The sequence below is a fragment of the Anolis carolinensis genome, unplaced genomic scaffold (genome assembly GCF_035594765.1).
Source record: "Anolis carolinensis isolate JA03-04 unplaced genomic scaffold, rAnoCar3.1.pri scaffold_11, whole genome shotgun sequence".
NCBI lineage: Eukaryota > Metazoa > Chordata > Lepidosauria > Squamata > Dactyloidae > Anolis > Anolis carolinensis.
The window spans coordinates 25718035-25737034 of record NW_026943822.1 but is presented as its reverse complement, the minus strand read 5'-3'; the positions used below and the strand labels follow the sequence as shown (position 1 = coordinate 25737034).

The 19000-nt window shown below is 48.9% G+C and overlaps 1 protein-coding gene across 9 annotated transcripts in view; it reads right to left on the bottom strand.

Moving 5' to 3' along the window:
• The window catches only part of herc1 (HECT and RLD domain containing E3 ubiquitin protein ligase family member 1), a 61297-nt gene that overhangs the window by 33388 nt on the left and 8909 nt on the right, over positions 1–19000 (bottom strand). For 6 of the 9 annotated variants that reach the window (XM_062963285.1, XM_062963289.1, XM_062963288.1 and 3 more), the window contains 25 exons: positions 16980–17938; positions 16611–16706; positions 15839–16036; positions 15419–15730; positions 14047–14143; positions 12225–12368; positions 9930–10057; positions 9674–9818; positions 8834–9005; positions 8518–8652; positions 8180–8345; positions 7890–8015; positions 7008–7229; positions 6405–6557; positions 6160–6295; positions 5872–6063; positions 5404–5625; positions 5121–5294; positions 4733–4847; positions 4281–4401; positions 3522–3693; positions 3015–3381; positions 1747–1867; positions 1572–1623; positions 1178–1243 (listed from right to left, as the gene is read on the bottom strand). In XM_062963285.1, coding sequence (XP_062819355.1) covers positions 1178–1243; positions 1572–1623; positions 1747–1867; positions 3015–3381; positions 3522–3693; positions 4281–4401; positions 4733–4847; positions 5121–5294; positions 5404–5625; positions 5872–6063; positions 6160–6295; positions 6405–6557; positions 7008–7229; positions 7890–8015; positions 8180–8345; positions 8518–8652; positions 8834–9005; positions 9674–9818; positions 9930–10057; positions 12225–12368; positions 14047–14143; positions 15419–15730; positions 15839–16036; positions 16611–16706; positions 16980–17912 — 4765 coding nt within the window. In that variant the 5' untranslated portion in view covers positions 17913–17938. The remainder of the gene's footprint in view (positions 1–1177; positions 1244–1571; positions 1624–1746; positions 1868–3014; positions 3382–3521; positions 3694–4280; positions 4402–4732; positions 4848–5120; positions 5295–5403; positions 5626–5871; positions 6064–6159; positions 6296–6404; positions 6558–7007; positions 7230–7889; positions 8016–8179; positions 8346–8517; positions 8653–8833; positions 9006–9673; positions 9819–9929; positions 10058–12224; positions 12369–14046; positions 14144–15418; positions 15731–15838; positions 16037–16610; positions 16707–16979; positions 17939–19000) is intronic. The other 3 variants (XM_062963292.1, XM_062963293.1, XM_062963290.1) reach the window with 2 other exon arrangements.

Sequence of the window (19000 nt, the reverse complement as noted above, 5' to 3'; positions counted from 1 at the left end):
GAAGCCGCTTGGGCTGAAAGCTCGAAGGCCAAAGGAAGAGGGAAGCAGACCAACCAAGGGGGAAGAAAGTCCTTTGAGGGGAAGGACAGCCCGCCGCCAAAGAAACCGCACGCACAACGCTCTCTTTTGGTCTTTCAACATCCGACTCTAAAGCAAACGTGGTGCTGACGTTGCAATGGTATACCATCACGGGCAAAGCACAGGGGAGGGTTGATGACACAGGGGAAAAGGGCAAGTAAACCTGCACATGCTCTTCCAATTCTGCAAAATAGGAACATGTGATTTGCCTTTCTGGACACACACAACCGGGAAGAAGCACACCGCTGCCCTGCAGGGAGCTGACCATCCACGCTGCAAGCATGTTGTTTTATCTTATTGATTTGAATGCATCGTTGTAAGTTTCTTGTTTAGATTTCACGACTTGGTTTTGTATGTACGTCAGGCATTGGCTTTTGCCGTTATTATGTTGTAAACCACCGAGTCCCCCCAGGGGCGGGAAAAGCGGTAAATAAATACAGTAAGCAAATAAAATAAATAAATTCTTTCACACAGATTCAGAGGTTTCTTGCTACGTTTGTGTGACACAGTGAAGCCGACACGCTGAACGTTTTGCGACACAGTTTGGAAAGCCCTGCTTTACAAAAACAACATAGCAAAGTGCCATTTTCAGTGTAACTGTTGGAAGTTATGGTTGGATCGGTGACGGCAATGGAGGCAGATTAGCACACACATGATCGTTTTGCACATGGGTGCTTTCACAGTTCAAGAATAAAACGGCATTATGCAACCATGAACCTCTCTGCGAGGGTAAAGTGCCTCCTCGCCATAAGACCGGCATTATGCTGCCAACACACCCCAAATCCCACTTTCTGGGGTTCTGCGGCCTTTGCAGAAGAGATGCCACACGATGGGTGCCTGAAACGGCCCGAGAACAAGCTTATCATCCATTCTTTCATTAGCAAGCTGAACCGAACACAAAACCAGCTCTACGCAAAAGGGGTTTTGGGAGCCCCAACCTCAGCGCTGCGAACGCAAGCCGAGTCCCCTCCACCTCAGGCCTGCTGTTTACTTGCCGCTTCCTAGTGATGAGCATGGAGCCACGGCTGTACATACTTCCAGTGCGTCAGAGAAGTATGCAGGCAAGCGAGAGGGAGAGAAAAGGAGAACCAGAACATGCCGTGGGGTACTTGCTTGCCGCTCTTCTTTTTCCTGGGGCTCAACTGGCCCAGAAGGAGCAAACACACTACCACGCAAGAATCAGAAGACAAAGAGAGGCGTTGGGGACAGGCAGAAGGCAGCCGCCGCCCACACACCGCCCATTAAAGGGGAAGGGGTTCCCTGCATTGGGCATCCTCTCTCTCTCCCCCAAAAGACCACCTCTGGGTCCTATAGGGCTGGGCCACAGTCTAACCAAACAGGAGGGACCCAAGTCCAGCATGGCGGGATGTTTTCCAGAACCCCTTGCTTGGCAAACAAAGACAGAAAGGAGTCCCTGAACCAGGGAAGAGTTGAGGCCACGGATTTAGAGAAAACCATCAAAGACACACACACACACAACGAGGATACATTACCCCTCTTCCTATGCGACGACGCCAAGTCCAGGTCCACATTTCGCCGTCCGTTCTACAGGAAGCAACGAGAGGGGGGTGAGAATCCTTGCGGACGCTCTGCGTGGACATGGGCGGAGGTGCTGCCACAAGGAGACGGCAGGGCAGGGCAGGGCAAGGGGTGCGTTCTTCTGCCTACCAGGGAGCAGCCTTCTTCGTCGGATTCGGGCTGGGACAGGTCCGACTCGCTCCGCGACTTCATCAGCTTGTAGCTGGACATGGAGTGGATCGAGCGGCTCTCGGCCGTCAGGCTCTCGCTTCTGCCTTGCGCAGACCCACAAGGAAAGGGGAGACCGTGAAAAGGAGGCACCACACAACGCCACACTATCTCATCCTATAACCATCACACTAATGGGGGCTGTGACTACTGTGCGAGGAAAAAATACATTGGTGTTTCTAAATACAGTAGTCTCGCTTATCCAACATAAACGGGCTGGCAGAATGTTGCATAAGCGAATATGTTGGATAATAAGGAGGCACTAAGGAAAAGCCTATTAAACATCAAATTAGGTTATGATTTTACAAATTAAGCACCAAAACATCATGTTAGACAACAAATTTGACAGAAAAAGTAGTTCAATATGCTGTAATGCTACGTAGTAATTACTGTATTTATGAATTTAGCACCAAAATATCATGATGTATTGAAAACATTGACTATAAAAATGTGTTGGATACTCCAGAACGTTGGATAAGCGAGGGTTGGATAAGTGAGACTCTACTGTATATAAAATGCCTTAGCTCCAAAAGTGGAGGACAAGGAGGAGGGAGTATCCATCCTCAAAGAAACAGCTCTGTTTACAAACTATGAAAAGGAGGTCTCTGGAGCTCCGTTCTTCTCTCCTTCCACCAAGGCCTTAAGGCAGTTTAGAAAATATAAAATAGAGGTCGTCTCTGGAGCTCCACTCTTCTCTCTTCTCTCCTCCCTCCAAGGCCTTAAGGCAATTTGAAAACTATGAAATGTATATTTAAATGTATAATTATGTATATTTTTAATGTATATTCTTAATTTTATTGTAATTTTTAATCTCAATGATTTTTAAATTTGACGAAAACTGTTTTTTGATGTGTATGTTTATATTTTAAGCCGCCCTGAGTCCCCTGATGGGTGAGAAGGGCAGGGTAGAAGTGATGTAATAATAATAATAATAATAATAATAATAATAATAATAATAATAATAATAATAATAATAATAAATGGAGGTCTCTGGAGCTCTGTTCTTCCCTCCTCCCTCCGAGGCCTTAAGGCAGTTTAGAAACTATGACACCGAGGCCTCTGGAGCTCCACTCTTCTCTCTTCCCTCCTTCCCCCGAGGCCTTAAGGCAGTTGACAAAACCCGAAGATCTTTAGAGGAAGAAGGAAGGAGAGAAGAGCCCAATCCCAGAGAAGGCCCCACCCGCTCGCACCTGGTCATGAGCCCTCCTGTTCCTGCTCCTCCTCCTCCTCCTCCGGAGAGGGAGGTGGGCGGCTGCTGCTGCTGCTGCTGCTGCTGTTGGGGGGTGGGCCCTTCCTCCCTCCGCTGCCGCTGCAGCTCCTCGACCACGGGGCTGACCCCCAGGATGAGCAGGGCGCAGCGGTGGACCACGGCGTTGCAGGCGGCCGTGTAGACGTCCTGCCCTTCCGGGAGGAGCAGCTCCCTGCTGCCGCGCCGCTCCTGCGGGCACTCCGGGGGCGGCTCCCCCTCCAGGCGCGCCCCCGCCCCTCCTCTGTCGCCGCCGCTCCGCTCCCGGCTGCGCGCCACTTCGCGGGCTGATAGGAAACATTGAAAGATTTCTGTAACACGCAACACACAAAAGAAAGCAAAAGGTTTTAACGTCTCGGCAGAGCTGGGCGGCCGTCAGCAGTCCTTCAGGCGCAGCAGAGAAGCCCCGGGTGCGGGTTCGGAGGGGCTCCCGCGGGGCGCGGGCACTTACTGCCGGCCGTCATGACCTCGTGCTCGCGCTCCTCCTCCTCCTCCTCCTGCTCCGGGTGGCCCTCCTCCCGCTCCCGCTCGGCCTGCTCCTCCATCTCCGCCTCCTCGTCAATGGTGCGCGTGAAGGAGCTCTCCTGCGCATCCAGCTCCGAGGAGTCCAGGTTCTCCGACAGCTGCACAAGTAAGTAAGTAAAAGTTTATTTGTATACCGCCCTCTCTCCCAAAAGGACTCAGGGCGGTTTCCAATATAAAATCAGCATAAAAGATTGTACAATAAAACACTGAAAACACTATAAAACGCTATAAGCATTTTTTTTAAAAAAACATAACAATTGACTAAAACAATCACATAAACAGAAGCAATATAATCACTCAAATAACATATGAATGAGAGAAGAAGAAGAAAAAAGACCACTGGGATGGAGGAGAGGATGGGCGGGGAAAGACAAGACAGGCCGAGCGGGGAAAGACATGGAAACTTATTCTTCTGCTTGTTATTGTTATACATTTATGCCCCGCCCCTCCTTGCAGCTCAAGATTGAGTCCAAGAACAGCTCATTTCCTTCCTTAAGCATCACTCAAGCCCCTGTCCAGAGCTGATGGCAGAGGAAAGTTAATTGAAAGCTCCAAATAAAGCCTGGCTGCTGCACAAATCACAGAACCAACCACAGGAGGTGGTCTCCTGGGCAGAGCCTGAAAAGAGGAACCAAAAGCAACCTCCTTCCCCAAGACGGGACCACGCTGGGGTCTCTGCACTCACCCATCGGTCTCTGGAGGATGAGCGTGTCTGAATGAGCTCCATGTTCTTGCAGGCGAGCAAGCGGCTCCGGACCTTGTACACGCACCGATACACTTCAACCAGCGCTTTGCCCGGCTGGTACCTGCAGGCACAAGAGTTCCGTCAAGTACAGGTCGCACCAAGCGATGAGCGGGACAGGTCCTCCAGGTCTGCCCTTAAGCTGAAGCTGTATATAAGCAGAGACCCCTTCTTCCCCCGATAATGATTTCCCTTCCTTTGGAGAAAGAGATTCCTCTCACTTCCCGTGGTCTCAGCCCTGCCGTTCTTAGCAGAGAGATAGACAACATATCATAGCTAGGGAAGGGGCCCCCAAAGGGCATCCAGTCCTTTGCAGCTCGGATGTGTGTAACGAGGGGCGGCCTGTTTGTGATTCTGAAAGAGGCCGGAAGGCGTTTGCGAGGCGAGGCGCTCACCTGCTCTCTCCGCTGGCCTGGCCGAGGAGGCCGGTATGCTTCAGAAGGGCAGCCAGGACAAACCTGGAGACGGTGTCCAGGAGGGACTCGCTGCTCAGCGTGGCGCTGTCCCAATCTGGGGCCGGAGGAGGAAGGAGGAAAGCCATTACGGCCCCATTATGAAGCCCACGTCACAAGCAGCATTAATAATGCAACGGCCCAAAGCTATCGCAGTTTAATGAACTTTCCCCATGTTTTTATGATAGAACCATAATAATCACTGATCTCTACAGCCAAAGATAGATCAAGGCTCCTACATTTTCCTAAATGAAAGGGTCTTTCCCTCCAAGATAAGGCAAGGTGACCCTTTAAGGCTCCCAGGTCACTCGCAATACAGAGTAATGCTTGCCTTTGCTGACGGCGTAGTCCTGCATGCTGACCCAGAGGCTGCGGGAGGGCTCCTTGGCGCAGCCCAAGGCCAGGTCCACAAAGACGGAGATGTCCGGGCGCAGCTTGTAGTCAAAGGGCTTCTGCTCCTCGTTGCCGGAGAGGGCCGCCTCCAGCAGGGAACTCATGGACTTCTCTGCAAACAACACAGAGAGCCATGCACCAAGGCCCGCGTTTACTGTGAACCCGGCCCAGGCCGGAGGGTGGGTGCCTGTCCTAGGGCAATGCCTCCCCCGCTTTGGTACCTAGTTGTGGGATGTCCATCTCGACGCCGTCGCTGAAGAGGGGCGTCTTGAGCCAGAAGGCGGTGTCCTGCTCCTCGGGAGAGGCGGGGGAGCCCTGCAGCATCCCCCCCAGGCAGCGGCCGATCAGCAGCGCCACCGTGCGCTCCAGGTCCACCAGCCACACCCACGACTGGGCCGGCTGCGGCAAGGGCACCCCCGACGGGTCCACCAGCTCCGGGCCGCCTGCAGGGAGGAACCCCCCGTTACAGCCACAGCCAAGGGCTTGGAGGCTGGTCTGTGGGGAAGGGGGCCGGGGGTCTCTGAACAGGAGTCGGCACGAGGAAAGGAACAGAGCCACTCGAAGGGTCTATCTCTCTATCTGAAGGGACTTAGGGTCCCTTCCAACGGAAGAGGGGGTTGCAGAGGGGCCCGGCCTGCCTGCCCTGGATGCTGGTGGCCTACAAGCAGGGACCCGACCGCCTTACTTACCGTGGAGCGGCCATTGCAACTCCTGGTCTTCCAGAAGCGCCGCTGCCGGGAGCAGCCGGTTGAGCCGGTCGAGTGGGGGCAAGAGGTCCAAGAGGAAGCTCAGCAGAGGGCGGGCGACGGAGACCGGCAGCAGCAGCAGGGAGTTCACAATCTGGCAGAGCATGCTTCCTGCAGCAGAGACATACACCACGTCTGCAAAGGGGGAAAAACAGGATCCTCGTCAATGAAGTTGAGCACCGTTTGTGGGGTTTTGTTGCGGGATGAGGGGGACCCGCCGAGCGGAATCACCTCGGAGCTTTTCGCCGACGCTGCCGTTCCAGGAACTCTCCTTCAGCAGGATGGCAGAGCGGGAGAAGATGTCGGTGGCGTGCGGAAGCAGGAGCTGCAGGTGCTTGTGCAGGAGGGCCACGCTGCTGCTGGAGTTCTGCAGGGAGCAAAGGCAAGGCGGCAGGCGCCCTTCAGTCCCCCCTCCTCGCCACCGGCACCTACAGCTTTGGCCCTTTGGGGTGGGTGCCCTGGTGGTGCTTGCCTACCTCCCCGAGGCTGCTGCTGTGGCAATAGGCCAGGAGCTGCTTCTGGAGGGAGCAGAGCAGCTCGTGCAGGTGGGCCGGCTGGCTGTTCTCCGAGGACGACGTCCCCAGCAGGAACTTGTCGCTGTTCTTTTCCAGCTCCCCAAAGGCCTGGTCCTGGAAGGACAACCACCGTCACGCACGCGACAAAAACAAGCCTGAGCTAGGACAACTCCTTGCCTTTCCTTCCCTTCCCTTTCTTCCCAGGCCTTTCCTATCCTCAAAACAGACACAAAACATTTCAAACAGTGGCGTTGTGTGGTTTTCTCCTGATGTTTCGCCTGCATCTGTGGGTATTGGCATTTTCACAGACGCCGCAAGAATTACACAGTTCTTTCAAAAGCAAGTAAGAGGGCAACCCATCCTTCTCTGGGCAGGAGTGCCTTCCTATCCGCCACTGTGCAATTGGCAAACCGTGCACAGATGCAATAGGTTACACAGGACACTCTCAAGAGCAGGCATGGCCCAAGTTGGCCCATGCCTGCTGTAGGATAACCCGAGGCTGGATCTCTGATCTATTCCTTCTGGTATTTGCTCCCTGACTCAAGACCGAAGGACATCTCTTACTGTATAGAACCCCAGGTTGCGCAGGAGGGTCTTCATGAGGATCTCGGCCAGGTGGGTGTCCGGGTGGTGGCCCTGGGCGCCGAAGGAGGGGTCGGAGAGGTTTGCGTAGGCCATGCAGAGTGAGGAGACGTCCGTGGCGTCCGAAGGGGAGCTATAGCCCAGCAGGGAGGCCACGTGCGTGTGGTCCTGCAGGCTGGTCAGGATGATGTCCAGCTGCATCCGCTGGAGGGACACGAGGAGAGTGAGAATCAGAACAAGAAGGGGCCTCTCTGCAGCCCTTTCCCAAAGGAGCTCAGGCTTCAGCAGAAAGGAGGCACCTCTTTAAGAATTCAAAACACAGTACAACACTATGATTTTTGCTCCTGTGTTATCAATCTCATGTCCTAATTTGTTCAATCATACTTACTATAATAATAATATTTAATTCTAATGTGTGCTTTTCTCCATGGAAAAAATGGAGCTCATCTTAGAATCACAGGTGAATTGTATGTATTTTTGTTGGTTGAGGTGGTACCGAAATTAGGGTGTAACTTACAATCAGTGGCATCTTACAGAGGAAGAATTATGGTAATAATAACAACAACAACAACAACAACAATAACAGTGTAATCGGCACACTGGGTGCAGTGCCTAAAGACCTTGGCCTGCACTTAAAACACAATCGGCGCTGACACAATCCCCACCTGTGAGCTGCAGAAGGCCACCTGACTGGGATCTACACGCATTATTCGCCAATACATTACACAGTCCTAGACACTTGGGAAGGGTCCGACGTTGGATCCAGTTCAACAGCCAGCAGAGTGTCTGCTATGGACTCATCTTGTTGTGTTTCAAATAATAATAGTAACAATAACAATAACAATAATAATAGTATTTTTGCACCTGTCCTTTGGAGAGGCTCTCCCACCGGTCGGGGCCTTGGGGCAGCAGGGAATGCAGCAGCTCCATTCTCTCTCTCAAGGGCGGAAGCAGCATCGTGGCGCCAACCGAGAGGGTCTCAATCACAACCTAGAATCCATTGGGAAAGAGACCCGATGATCATAAGAGGAACAGGCACACACAGGCTCCCCTTCAGCCCACACTCAGCACAAGGGATCCTCAGACCAGGCAAGCGAACTGAGTCCTTTCTCCTTCTCCAATCCGGGGCACAAACAGGGGAGCGGGGCACTCACTTCCTGGATCTCGTCTGGGACGGAGGAGTCCATCAGGCGGAAGAGGAGGTTGCGCAGGGGCCCAGCCTGCCTGCCCAGGATGCTGGTGGCCACTCCGCCGGCCAGGGCCAGGGCCAGGTGGTTGGAGAGCAGCTTCAGGCACAGCTTCAGGAAGTGGTGGTGCTCCCTGCAGGACAAGCGCAGGCCCCGAGTGAGGGATGCCCGTCTCTCCCTCCCTCCCTCCCTCCCTCCCTCCCTCTGTGAGCGCTTCCTCCCTTCCTCCGCATGAATTCTTGCCCCTGTGAGCCGAGGCTCTCTACACACGGAGTTAAGAGTCGCTCTGATCACACAGGAAGTACCTGGAGGAAGGGAAAGGAAGGGGAGGGACTTCGCTGTTGATTTTGTCGCAATACTGTTCCAGGAAAGAGCGGAGGTGCGAGAAGGTGCTTTCCTCGAGATCCACGCAGTAAGGCCGGTGCCAGGCCACCACTTGCCTGCAAGGGGAGAACGAGAGGAGGTGGTCACGGAGCAGAGCCAGAGCCAAGGGCGGAGGCAAGGGGCTCTTCCGCCCAAGACACCCGGAGGGAGGGAGGGAGGGAGGGAAGGAAGGCCCAAGTTGGCCCAGGCCTTCCCTTGATCTAGAAGCACGACAAGCCCCGAAGCGCCCCGACTTGCCTGTCCCTGGGCAGGGCGGTCCAGGCCAGGCTGTGGGAGGTCCCGGCCGAGATCTGCTGGATGGCCACTCCGTCCAGGCCGCTCACTTTCTTGGGCTTGGTGATGGGCCCGGTGGAGTTGCCCTGCCCGCACTGGCCCATGGAGTTGTTGCCCCAGGCGTACACCTCGTTATCTGAAACATCCGCATCAGCATCCTTGTTATTTCCATATAATTTTCATTGCAAAGGTATGAGGAATGGGGAAAGAAAGGCCCAAGGGCGGATATCAAGCAGGGGCATCTTTAACCTCAAGTATCTTCGACTTTTCCCATTGTTCTCTCATACAAAAAAGGGTTCCATTAATACTATTTCCCTTGACGTTGCAAAAAAACCCACCCAATATTTTCATTTTCTTTTTATGATTTAAACAGTCAGCAACAGGCTGCCATTCCTCTTCAAATTTGGAAGGGTCTGGTGATCGTAACATAATTTCTAACAGCCGGTATTATTATATTATTGCTATTATTTTATTATATTATAATATTATCACATTACTATTATTTTATCATATTGTATTACATTATTATTGTTGTTTTATTACATTGTTATTATTTTATTATATAATTACCATTTTATTTCTTGCCTGCCTCTCCTTGTGGCTTGAGGCAGGTAACAGAATAATTAAAACACATAAACATTGTTAAAATACCACAACATATTTCTATAGAACACGCATTTAAATACACAGAACGTAGATTAAACACAGGAGACATGTTTAAAATTCATTTTAAAAAACTGCCTAGGTCTGCCTGCTGGAAGAAATAGGTCTTGAGATGTTTTTGAATGTTATGACGTCTCTTACCATGCGAAAGGGCCAAGCAGTGGCTGTCCCCGATGGAGATGTCCACGATCCGGGTGGCGGCCAGCTCCTCGATGAGCTTGGGCCGGAGGGCGGTCGCTTCGGAGGAGCCGCACCCCAAGCAGGCTCCGCAGCCCCAGGCGTAGACCTGGGCCCAAACGCACAGCATGAGGCACATTGGACCCTGCAGCCAAACGCTGAAAGCAAGCGCTGAGCCCAGAGTCAACTGAATCCCCAGATGCTCCTTCCTTTCCCTCACCTGCCCCGTTGAGGTCAGCGCCAGCGACGACTGGCTCCCGGCACAAACCTTCCTGATGAACATTCCCTGCAGCGCTTCTATCACTTTAGGCTTGTAGACTCTGTTGGTGTCGCCGTGGCCAAGTTTGCCTGTTGGGATGCAAGGCAACCATGACATCATCACCACCAATAATAATAATGATCTATACACACAATAAAAGTGAAGATCTATATTTGTGTATGCAGCACGGGTAGTCCGTTCACACAGCCAGCCTCCGGCCTCCACCAACAGGCTACAGTTCCCAGTGCTGAGGAGCAGGCACACCAGGCTCATGCTTTGAATTCCTCAGCTCACTCCCAGGCAGCCAGGGAAACTGAAAGTACCAATTCCCTGGAGAAAAGGCCTTGGGAAGATAAGGAGGTTTCAAGAGAGTGTAGATTAGACTTGAGAACGCAGGGCGTGAAAAGCAGGCAAACTACCATGTTTCCCCGAAAATAAGACAGTGTCTTATATTAATTTTTGCTCCCAAAGATGCTCTAGGTCTAATTTTCAGGGGATGTCTTATTTTTCCATGAAGAAGAATTCACATTTATTGTTGAACAAAAAAATGAACATTTATTATATACTGTACAGTAGTTGTCATCACAAACCAGCATCACCAGACAAACTGTGAATCCTATCAAGAACATCTTGTTACTACCATTATTTCCATGTACAACACTCTGGTACGTACATTTACCGATCGTGCATGCTCTGGTGTTCTGTTCGGCGGGCATGTTTCCAAACAAAAACTTTGCTAGGTCTTACCTTTCAGGGGAGGCCTTATATTTAGCAATTCAGCAAAACCTCTACTGGGTCTTATTTTCTGGGGATGTCTTATTTTAGGAGAAACAGGGTAGGTCTTCCCAGTGGATTTGAAATAAGACCTTGAAGTCCAGGTGCATTAGGTATGATCTCATGGGAGCCTGGACGGGCTTAAATTAAGTGGTTTGGCTTCAAGCATCTCAGAGACAGAGTCGCTATCTCAGTGCTAGGGTGCAACAATTTGACTTTTTGAGACCCAGTCAATACATGCATCTTCAGGACTATCTGGATAATTTGAGAAAATGAAGATTACAAGAGACAATTTTGCTATTTTTTTTTCTCCTTAGCAAGAAAAAATATTATTGAATAGTAAGAAAATATTATCCAAAAAGATGGAATGGAAGTCATTTTTTTTTTTTGCTTTTTGGTTTTTTGTGTGTGGGTATATTTTTGTAGATTGTAGACTTTTACCTTTCTCTCTTTTCCCTACTTTTCTATACCTTGGTTGTTCTCACTCTTTCGATGTACAGTAGAGTCTCACTTATCCAACATTCGCTTATCCAACGTTCTGGATTATCCAACGCATTTTTGTAGTCAATGTTTTCAATATATCATGATGTTTTGGTGCTAAATTCGTAAATACAGTAATTACTACGTAGCATTACTGCATATTGAACTACCTTTTCTGTCAAATTTATTTATTTATTTATTTATTAGCTACATTTCTATGCCGCCCTTCTCACCCCGAAGGGGACTCAGAGCGGCTTACAAATTAAATTTACATACAATATTATATTAGTATAGTACAATACTGGTAACAAATTACTATATTGTACTGTATCAACATATTGTAATATTATTAGTAATATTACATGTAAAATATGATATATAATTAATATTATTATACTGTGTTATTAGTATTACATCGTATTACAATATAATATTATGAATATTATATGTATATACAATGTTATAATTATTACATATTATTGTAAATTATATTGTGTATATATATATTTATATATAAACACACACATATATGTGTGTGTGTATATATATATATATACATATATATACATATATATATATAAAACTAGCATAGCATGTTATTTGTTGTATAACATGATGTTTTGGTGCTTAATTTGTAAAATCATAACCTAATTTGATGTTTAATAGGCTTCTTCTTAATCTCTCCTTATTATCCAACATATTCGCTTATTCAACGTTTGGCCGGCCAGTTTATGTTGGATAAGTGAGACTCTACTGTAGTATAAAAAAATTTAATAAAATTCTTTAAAAAAAAAATACATGCAAATACCAGCAGCTTCCCGCTTCCAATCATCCTACAATTCGCACAGGACGCAGCTCAGGCCAGTCCCATTGGCAACCATGAGAAAATCACTATTAGGGCTTTCTTTGCCGAAGGAAGCACAGAGGATGCCATGGCACCCGAAGCATCGGAGAATATTGTGCAGAGTCCCAGCAAAGAGGGGAAACCTGGAAACACATTACCATTGTCTCCTCCTCCGAAGGACCAAACGGTTCGCCCATCTTTGGATAAAGCGATGGTGTGGGAGCTGCCGCAGGAGACCTCGCCCACGTTGCTAATGTCCTTGACGAGAGTGGGAATGTTGCGGCTGTTACTGTCACCGTGACCTTTAGAAAGAAATATACGTAACACATATATTTGGAGAGCTTTCTCTACTTGGGCCCTCCCTCCAGGTGTTTTGGACTGCAACTCCCACCATTCCTCACAGCCTCAGGCCCTTTCCTTTTCCCCCACAGCCGTTTAAGCGGCTGTGGGGGAAAAGGAAGGGGCCTGAGGCTGTGAGGAATGGTGGGAGTTGCAGTCCAAAACACCTGGAGGGAGGGCCGAAGTTTGCCCATGCCTGGAATGTAAGAACTGATTCATACAAATAATCCTTTCTACGTGCCATCTATCTGCATTGACCTTACGTACATTGTAAGCCTGAGAGCAAATTCACATTTTGTAAGTCTTGGAAGTGGGAGAGAGGTAAAAAAAATCCTCTAAACAAACACACAGATATGATAAATACATCATCCATTCAGTCTGGAGGCACCGAGGGCACAATAGATACGGAGGTCAATTGAGCGTGACTATTTCCATAGAAGGGAGATTAAATCGCAGGGGTAGGGTAAACAAGACAAGCCGAAAACAAACGCTGGGCCCGTTTCGACATGGCTGCTTCCAACTTCGGATTCCTCCCGCCAAACAGGGCCAAAGACACACTGGGAGAGGATTTCCCACAGAAAGTGGTCAGACCATGCACAACCTGCATGTTTCTGGACCGCAACGTCCAGCAGAGCCATCGACGGCAACGACTAGAACAGGGGTCCCCAAACTAAGGCCCGGGGCCTGGATGCGGCCCTCCGAGGTCATTTACCTGGCCCCTGCCCTCAGTTTTATAATATAATACATTGTATATACATATAATATTGATAATATTATAATGTAATACAATATAACACTAATAATAATACCATATAATAATATTAATTATATATTCTATATTACATATAATATTACTAATAATATTACAGTATAGTGGTATAGTTCAATATAGTAATATATAATGCTAATATTGTGCTATGCTAATAATATAATATATTGTATATACATATAGTATTGATAATAATATTATAATGTAATACAATATAACACTAATAATAATACCATATAATAATATTAATTATATATTCTATATTACATATAATATTACTAATAATATTACAGTATAGTGGTATAGTTCAATATAGTAATATTGTGCTATGCTAATAATATAATATATTGTATGTACATATAATTTCTAAGCCACTCTGAGTCCCCTTTGGGGTGAGAAGGGTGTGATACAAATGTAGTAAATAAATGCAGCAAATAATAAATAAATAAATAAATTTTAGACTTAGGCTCACCCAAAGTCTGAAATGACTTGAAGGCACACAACAACAACAACAACAACCCTAATTAACTTGACTATCTCATTGGCCAGAAGCAGGACCACACTTCCCATTGAAATCCTGATAAATGTATGTTGGTTAAAATTGTTTTTATTTTTAAATATTGTATTGTTCTTTCATTGTTCTTGTTCTTGTTGTTTTTGCACTAAAAATAAGACATATGCAGTGTGCATTGGAATTTGTATTTTTTTTTAATCCAGCCCCTCAACAGTCTGAAGGATTGTGGACCGGCCCTCGGCTTAAAAAGTTTGAGAACCCCTAGTCTAGAAGGCTGTGTAGTTCCCACTTTTTCAATGTATACATTAATGATATTCTGAAGGACGCTGGGGAGAAATGTTGGGCCCCGTTTCATTACCTAGCCGCCCAAAATCTCCTTCGCCCCAGGTGTATAATTCGCCATCTTCGGTCACGGCGGCGCTGTGTCGGTATCCAGCTGAAACGCACACCACGACCTGCACGGCAGGCAAAAGAGAGGGGAAAAGTGGAAGTCTGGCTGGAAAGGCCCCGTCTCAGTACAATAGCCCACCTTGAGAAAAGCAAACCAATACTACTACTACTAATATTAATAATTATATTATTATTATTTATTCATTTCTATCCTACTTTTCTCCTGTGGGTGGGATTCAAAGTGACGCACACCATATAAAATACAAATACATAATTTAAACATATCCTGATATAAAAACCCAATTAAGATATCAAATAAAACAATTTTAAAACTTACAAGTACCATACTAAAGATATCCATAACCTCTGGCCACTGAAGGTACAGTAGAGTCTCACTTATCCAAGCCTCGCTTATCCAAGCTTCTGGATTATCCAAGCCATTTTTGTAGTCAATGTTTTAATATATCGTGATATTTTGGTGCTAAATTCCTAAATACAGTAATTACAACATAACATTACTGTGTCTTGAACTAGTTTTTTCTTTCAAATTTGTGGTATAACATGATGTTTTGGTGCTTAATTTGTAAAATCATAACCTAATTTGATGTTTAATAGGCTTCACCTTAATCTCCCCTTATTATCCAACATATTCGCTTATCCAAGCTTCTGCCGGCCCGTTTAGCTTGGATAAGTGAGACTCTATTGTATTTGTCAAATATTATAAAAAAAATTATCAGACTGGCAGTGCTCTTTCTTTCTCCCAAATCCCCAAATATGCACAAAATCCCGCACTCTCCCAACTTCCCGTCCCACTAAATAAAAAGAATCAAGAAAATAAAGGAAAATCAAAAAGATTCAATGCTAGTGGGAGTCCAAGCCAAAAAAAACGAAAGAAAGCTGAGAGCGAGCAGCAAGGCAATTGAATTGAAGCACGTCTCTCTAGAGCCAGGACGCAACTGAGAGCAATGGAGGCGTTCACCCCATTAAACAGGCACATCATAGCATAATTCTATTGTGATTGGCCCAAAAGGCAGGGATCCTCTTTGCTGTGATCGGTTGCCGTGTGTATGGCCTGTTTCGGCTGGAAAAAACATGGCCCTTACTATTGCGCCCAGCCAAACAAGCTGGATTAGCCAAAAGGAACCAACCAAACCGAATCGTGCACAAGCCTACTCATCCATTACTTCCTTGGAAAAACCAGTCTTTCTCCAAAGGCAGAGAAGAGAGCCAACATGTGCAGGCACCCAGTAAAGAGAGCAATGAAGCATAGATACAAAGGAGCTGTGGGCACACGAAGCCTTCCAAGCAACAAGACGGAGACTGGCGTGGAGAGAGCCTACCTTTCCTTGCAAGGGGCCCTGGATGAGCTTGGGGTACTTCTGCGTGGAGCTGTTCCCGTGGCCCAGCTTCCCGTAGTCGCCGTCTCCCCAGCTGAAGACCTCTCCTTCGGTGGTGAAGGCCAGCGTGTGGCCGTCCGAGCCTTTGGACGACGACACCTTCTTGATCGACCGGTGGGGCTCGAAGGTCAGCTTCTTCAGAGTGGATTGATTGTTGGAGTCGCCGAGTCCGAGCCGCCCGTAGCTGCCTTTGCCACAGGCCCGGACAGAGCCGTCCGTGGAAATGACAAAGGTGCAGTACTGTCCGGCTTCAATCTGCGGAGGGAGAGGAGATATCTATATGGTGTCCTCTCTCTTCGACCCCCAGTTAGAGAAGCACTTTGGAGAGGTATGACTGCTCGCACATCCCCGTTTGCCACTCACTGTCTGCGCATCGGAAAAGCTGGGGGCCAGCTTGGGCTGGAGGATCTTCTCCTGGGTGCCTTCCACCAGTTGGTGGCTGCTGTTGCTGCCCCAGACGTAGACCTCGCACGTCTCAGAGACGACGGGAGCGTCACCGCCGGTCTGGATGCTGTCGGGGCTGGCGCATGTGCGGGAGTAGTCAGAGGCCATGCGGCAGACCTGCCGGAAGGAAGGAGAAGGGCATGGAGAGAGCGCAGGAGAGAGAGAGACCTGCGGACACCTGTCAAGCAGGCACCTTCCACCAAACACACCGACTCATGTTCCCTCATAGATGCAGAACCCAAGCTAAACCCAAGGGACCACCTACACATTTTAATAATAATAATAATAATAACAACAACAATAATAACAGTAATAATAGTAGTAACAATAATTAATATACCATTATAGGTGCAGAACCTAAGCTAAACCTGGGGGATCACCTTCACATTTTAATAATAATAATAATAATAATAATAATAATAATAATAAATGTTACTCAAATACATGATTTCTATGCACACATTCATCTATCTACCCTTTTAAAAATAGCCTATTGTTTTCGTACACAGGCTTGGAAAGGGACAGCGCAGAAATTCAAATGAACCCAAGAAAGCAACAGAATCAAAATACAGGAGAGAGAATCCGTGGGACCTTCTTGAGGGTTCCTATGTCCACACTTCCAAAGGAAAGGGAATGAATGGGAAGAAGGCACATGGACCGGTCCTTACACGTGAGGCCGAGCCAGACATACCTCCTCAAAGAGGCACAAGGCTGCCTCGTAAAGTGAGCATAAGCCGTCGGAGGTTCGCGTGGGTTCCTTCCACTGGCTTCGATCCGCAGACGATCCCTATAAGGCAAAACGCCACCGGGGAGTTACCATTGCCATTCAACTGCAGGCGCTTAAAAAACATCAAAACGTTATTTACACTCCATGTCAGGCATAAAACTATTTGGGCAGTTGTTACAGCAGGCATGGGAAAACTTGAACTCTCCAGGTGTATTGGACTCCAACTCCTACAATTCCTAACAGTCCAACACGCCTGGAGGGAGGGAGGGCAGCGGTTGGGCCAAGCCTGAATTAAGGCCAACTGTTTTGCACACTCAAAGGGGACACACTCACCAAGGACCGGCGCATCTGCATGAGTATGTTCATGAAGCAGTCAAAGCCGACCATGCCCTCCTGGGCGGGCAGCGTCCTGCTCTTCTCCATGGCGTTGACCACGGCCGACGCGCCCAGCGCCATCTCAATCCACTCCAGGAGGTAGCGCAGGGAGCCGCGCTGGGCGGCCAGGCCCAGGAGCAGCTCGGAGGCCAGGCGCCGGCCCAGCGTGTCTGCCCCGGAGTTGGGGACGGTCACTCCCTTGAGGAAGGCGGTGACCTGGGAGAGGCAGTCCAGTCCCATGGCCGGGATCTTGCTCTCATTGGCAAGGGAGAGTGGGGGCAGGGAGCTGACCACCTCGATGGCCGTGCGGATGACGTCGTTGCACAGGCTCAGCCCTGTCCCGGCAGTGGCAGGCATCATCCAGCTCTGCCGCAGCAGCGCAAACAGGAGGCTGAGCCCTGTCCGCACCCCCATCTCGATCAGGGCGTCCGTGCTCGACCGCGGCCGCTCGCTGACCGAATGGACATCCGCCGACCCTGCGCTACTCTCAGGGGAGTGTTGCTGCTGCTTGACCTTGCCCTTGTCGTGGTACTTGTTGGAGAGGGCGTAGAAGACGCGCTGCAGGACCAGCAGGCGCTTGCGCAGGGCGCCGGCGAAGGGCGAGTCAGAGCACACCATCTTGGCCAGGGCCAGCTGGCTGCTGAGCAGGGCGTCCAGGTAGTGGTCCTGCTCGTCGCTGGACAGGGACTCGCGCTCAAAGTCGGGCAGCTGGGGCCCCTTCAGGCAGAGCACCTGCTGCGGCAAGGGCACCACCTCCTTGTTGCCCACCAGCTTGGCGTACAGCACCGCCACCCCCTCCCGCGTGGCAATGGACTCGCTGTCCTCCGTGATCCACGAGCTGTTCAGGTGCTCCAGCCATTTCAGCTTCACCGGGGGAACCATGGCGGCCATGTCTGCCTATGCATTTGCCATCAGGTCTGCAAAGTGGGAGGAAGCGGGTTCAGAACATTTAGTTACACTGCAGACAGCAGTATCCCAAAATAATACTAGACCAGGCATGAGCCAACTTCGGCCCTCCCTCCAGGTGTTTTGGACTGTCACTCCCACAATTCTTAACAGCCTCAGGTCTTCTCAGTTCCCTTGTGAAACAGGAGTTTTCCCGAGAAGCCAGATTAGGTTTGAGAATGGAGGGAGTGAAGAATAGACTTAAGCGACTGGTGGGGGGGGGGGAGGAAGGGGCTGAGGCTGTTAGGAATGGTGGGAGTTGCAGTCCAAAACACCTGGAAGGCAGAAGTTTACCCTTGCCTGAACTTTATTTTTTTAATAGCATTGCCTTACATTTGTGCTTCCCAATTTGCAATGTCATCGACTCAAGCTTTCCCTGAGGCAGATGTAATTCAAACTTGTGCTCAACTAGCCGTTTTAGGCTCCTAACCTACCTATGCCCCTAACCTCAAGAAACACTGTGACTGCTGCTGGGCTACAATGACATGCAAATTCTCAACCTGCATTTTATCATTTTCCTGCCATAAAACTAAGCTTGAAATAAATAAAGATGTGCAAAAGGGATGGTGCCTGTAAGCAGGCGCAGGGCTGCCCATGCAAAATATACACCCTGGACAGAGAAGCGAGTGGCTCTTTCGTCAATTAGCAATCCCAACAGAGCAACAACAGCCGGCCTACACCGCCAGAGCCCTTCCGTGCCTGTTTCCTGTGTGCCCTGCATGCAAACCGCTGTCATGCCAAGATTACTGCAGGATGAGCCACTGTCACATATACATTGCTATAGCAACGCTGCAGTAAGGGATCGGCAGCCCGGTCCTCAAAAAGCTCAACCAGGACGAGGCTCATTACCTCGTTTCCGTCAAGAGAGGAGATGGAGAGGTGAGGATGCCACCCAATATTTTGAAAAAAACAAGGCCTGAGAGATTATTGGCTTTCACCTTCCCTCCATGACTTGCATGCGGAAGATACGAATCAGCGTGCTTATTCTTTTGTCTGGTTTGCATAACACCTCGTGTGCATCTCTAGGATGCAAT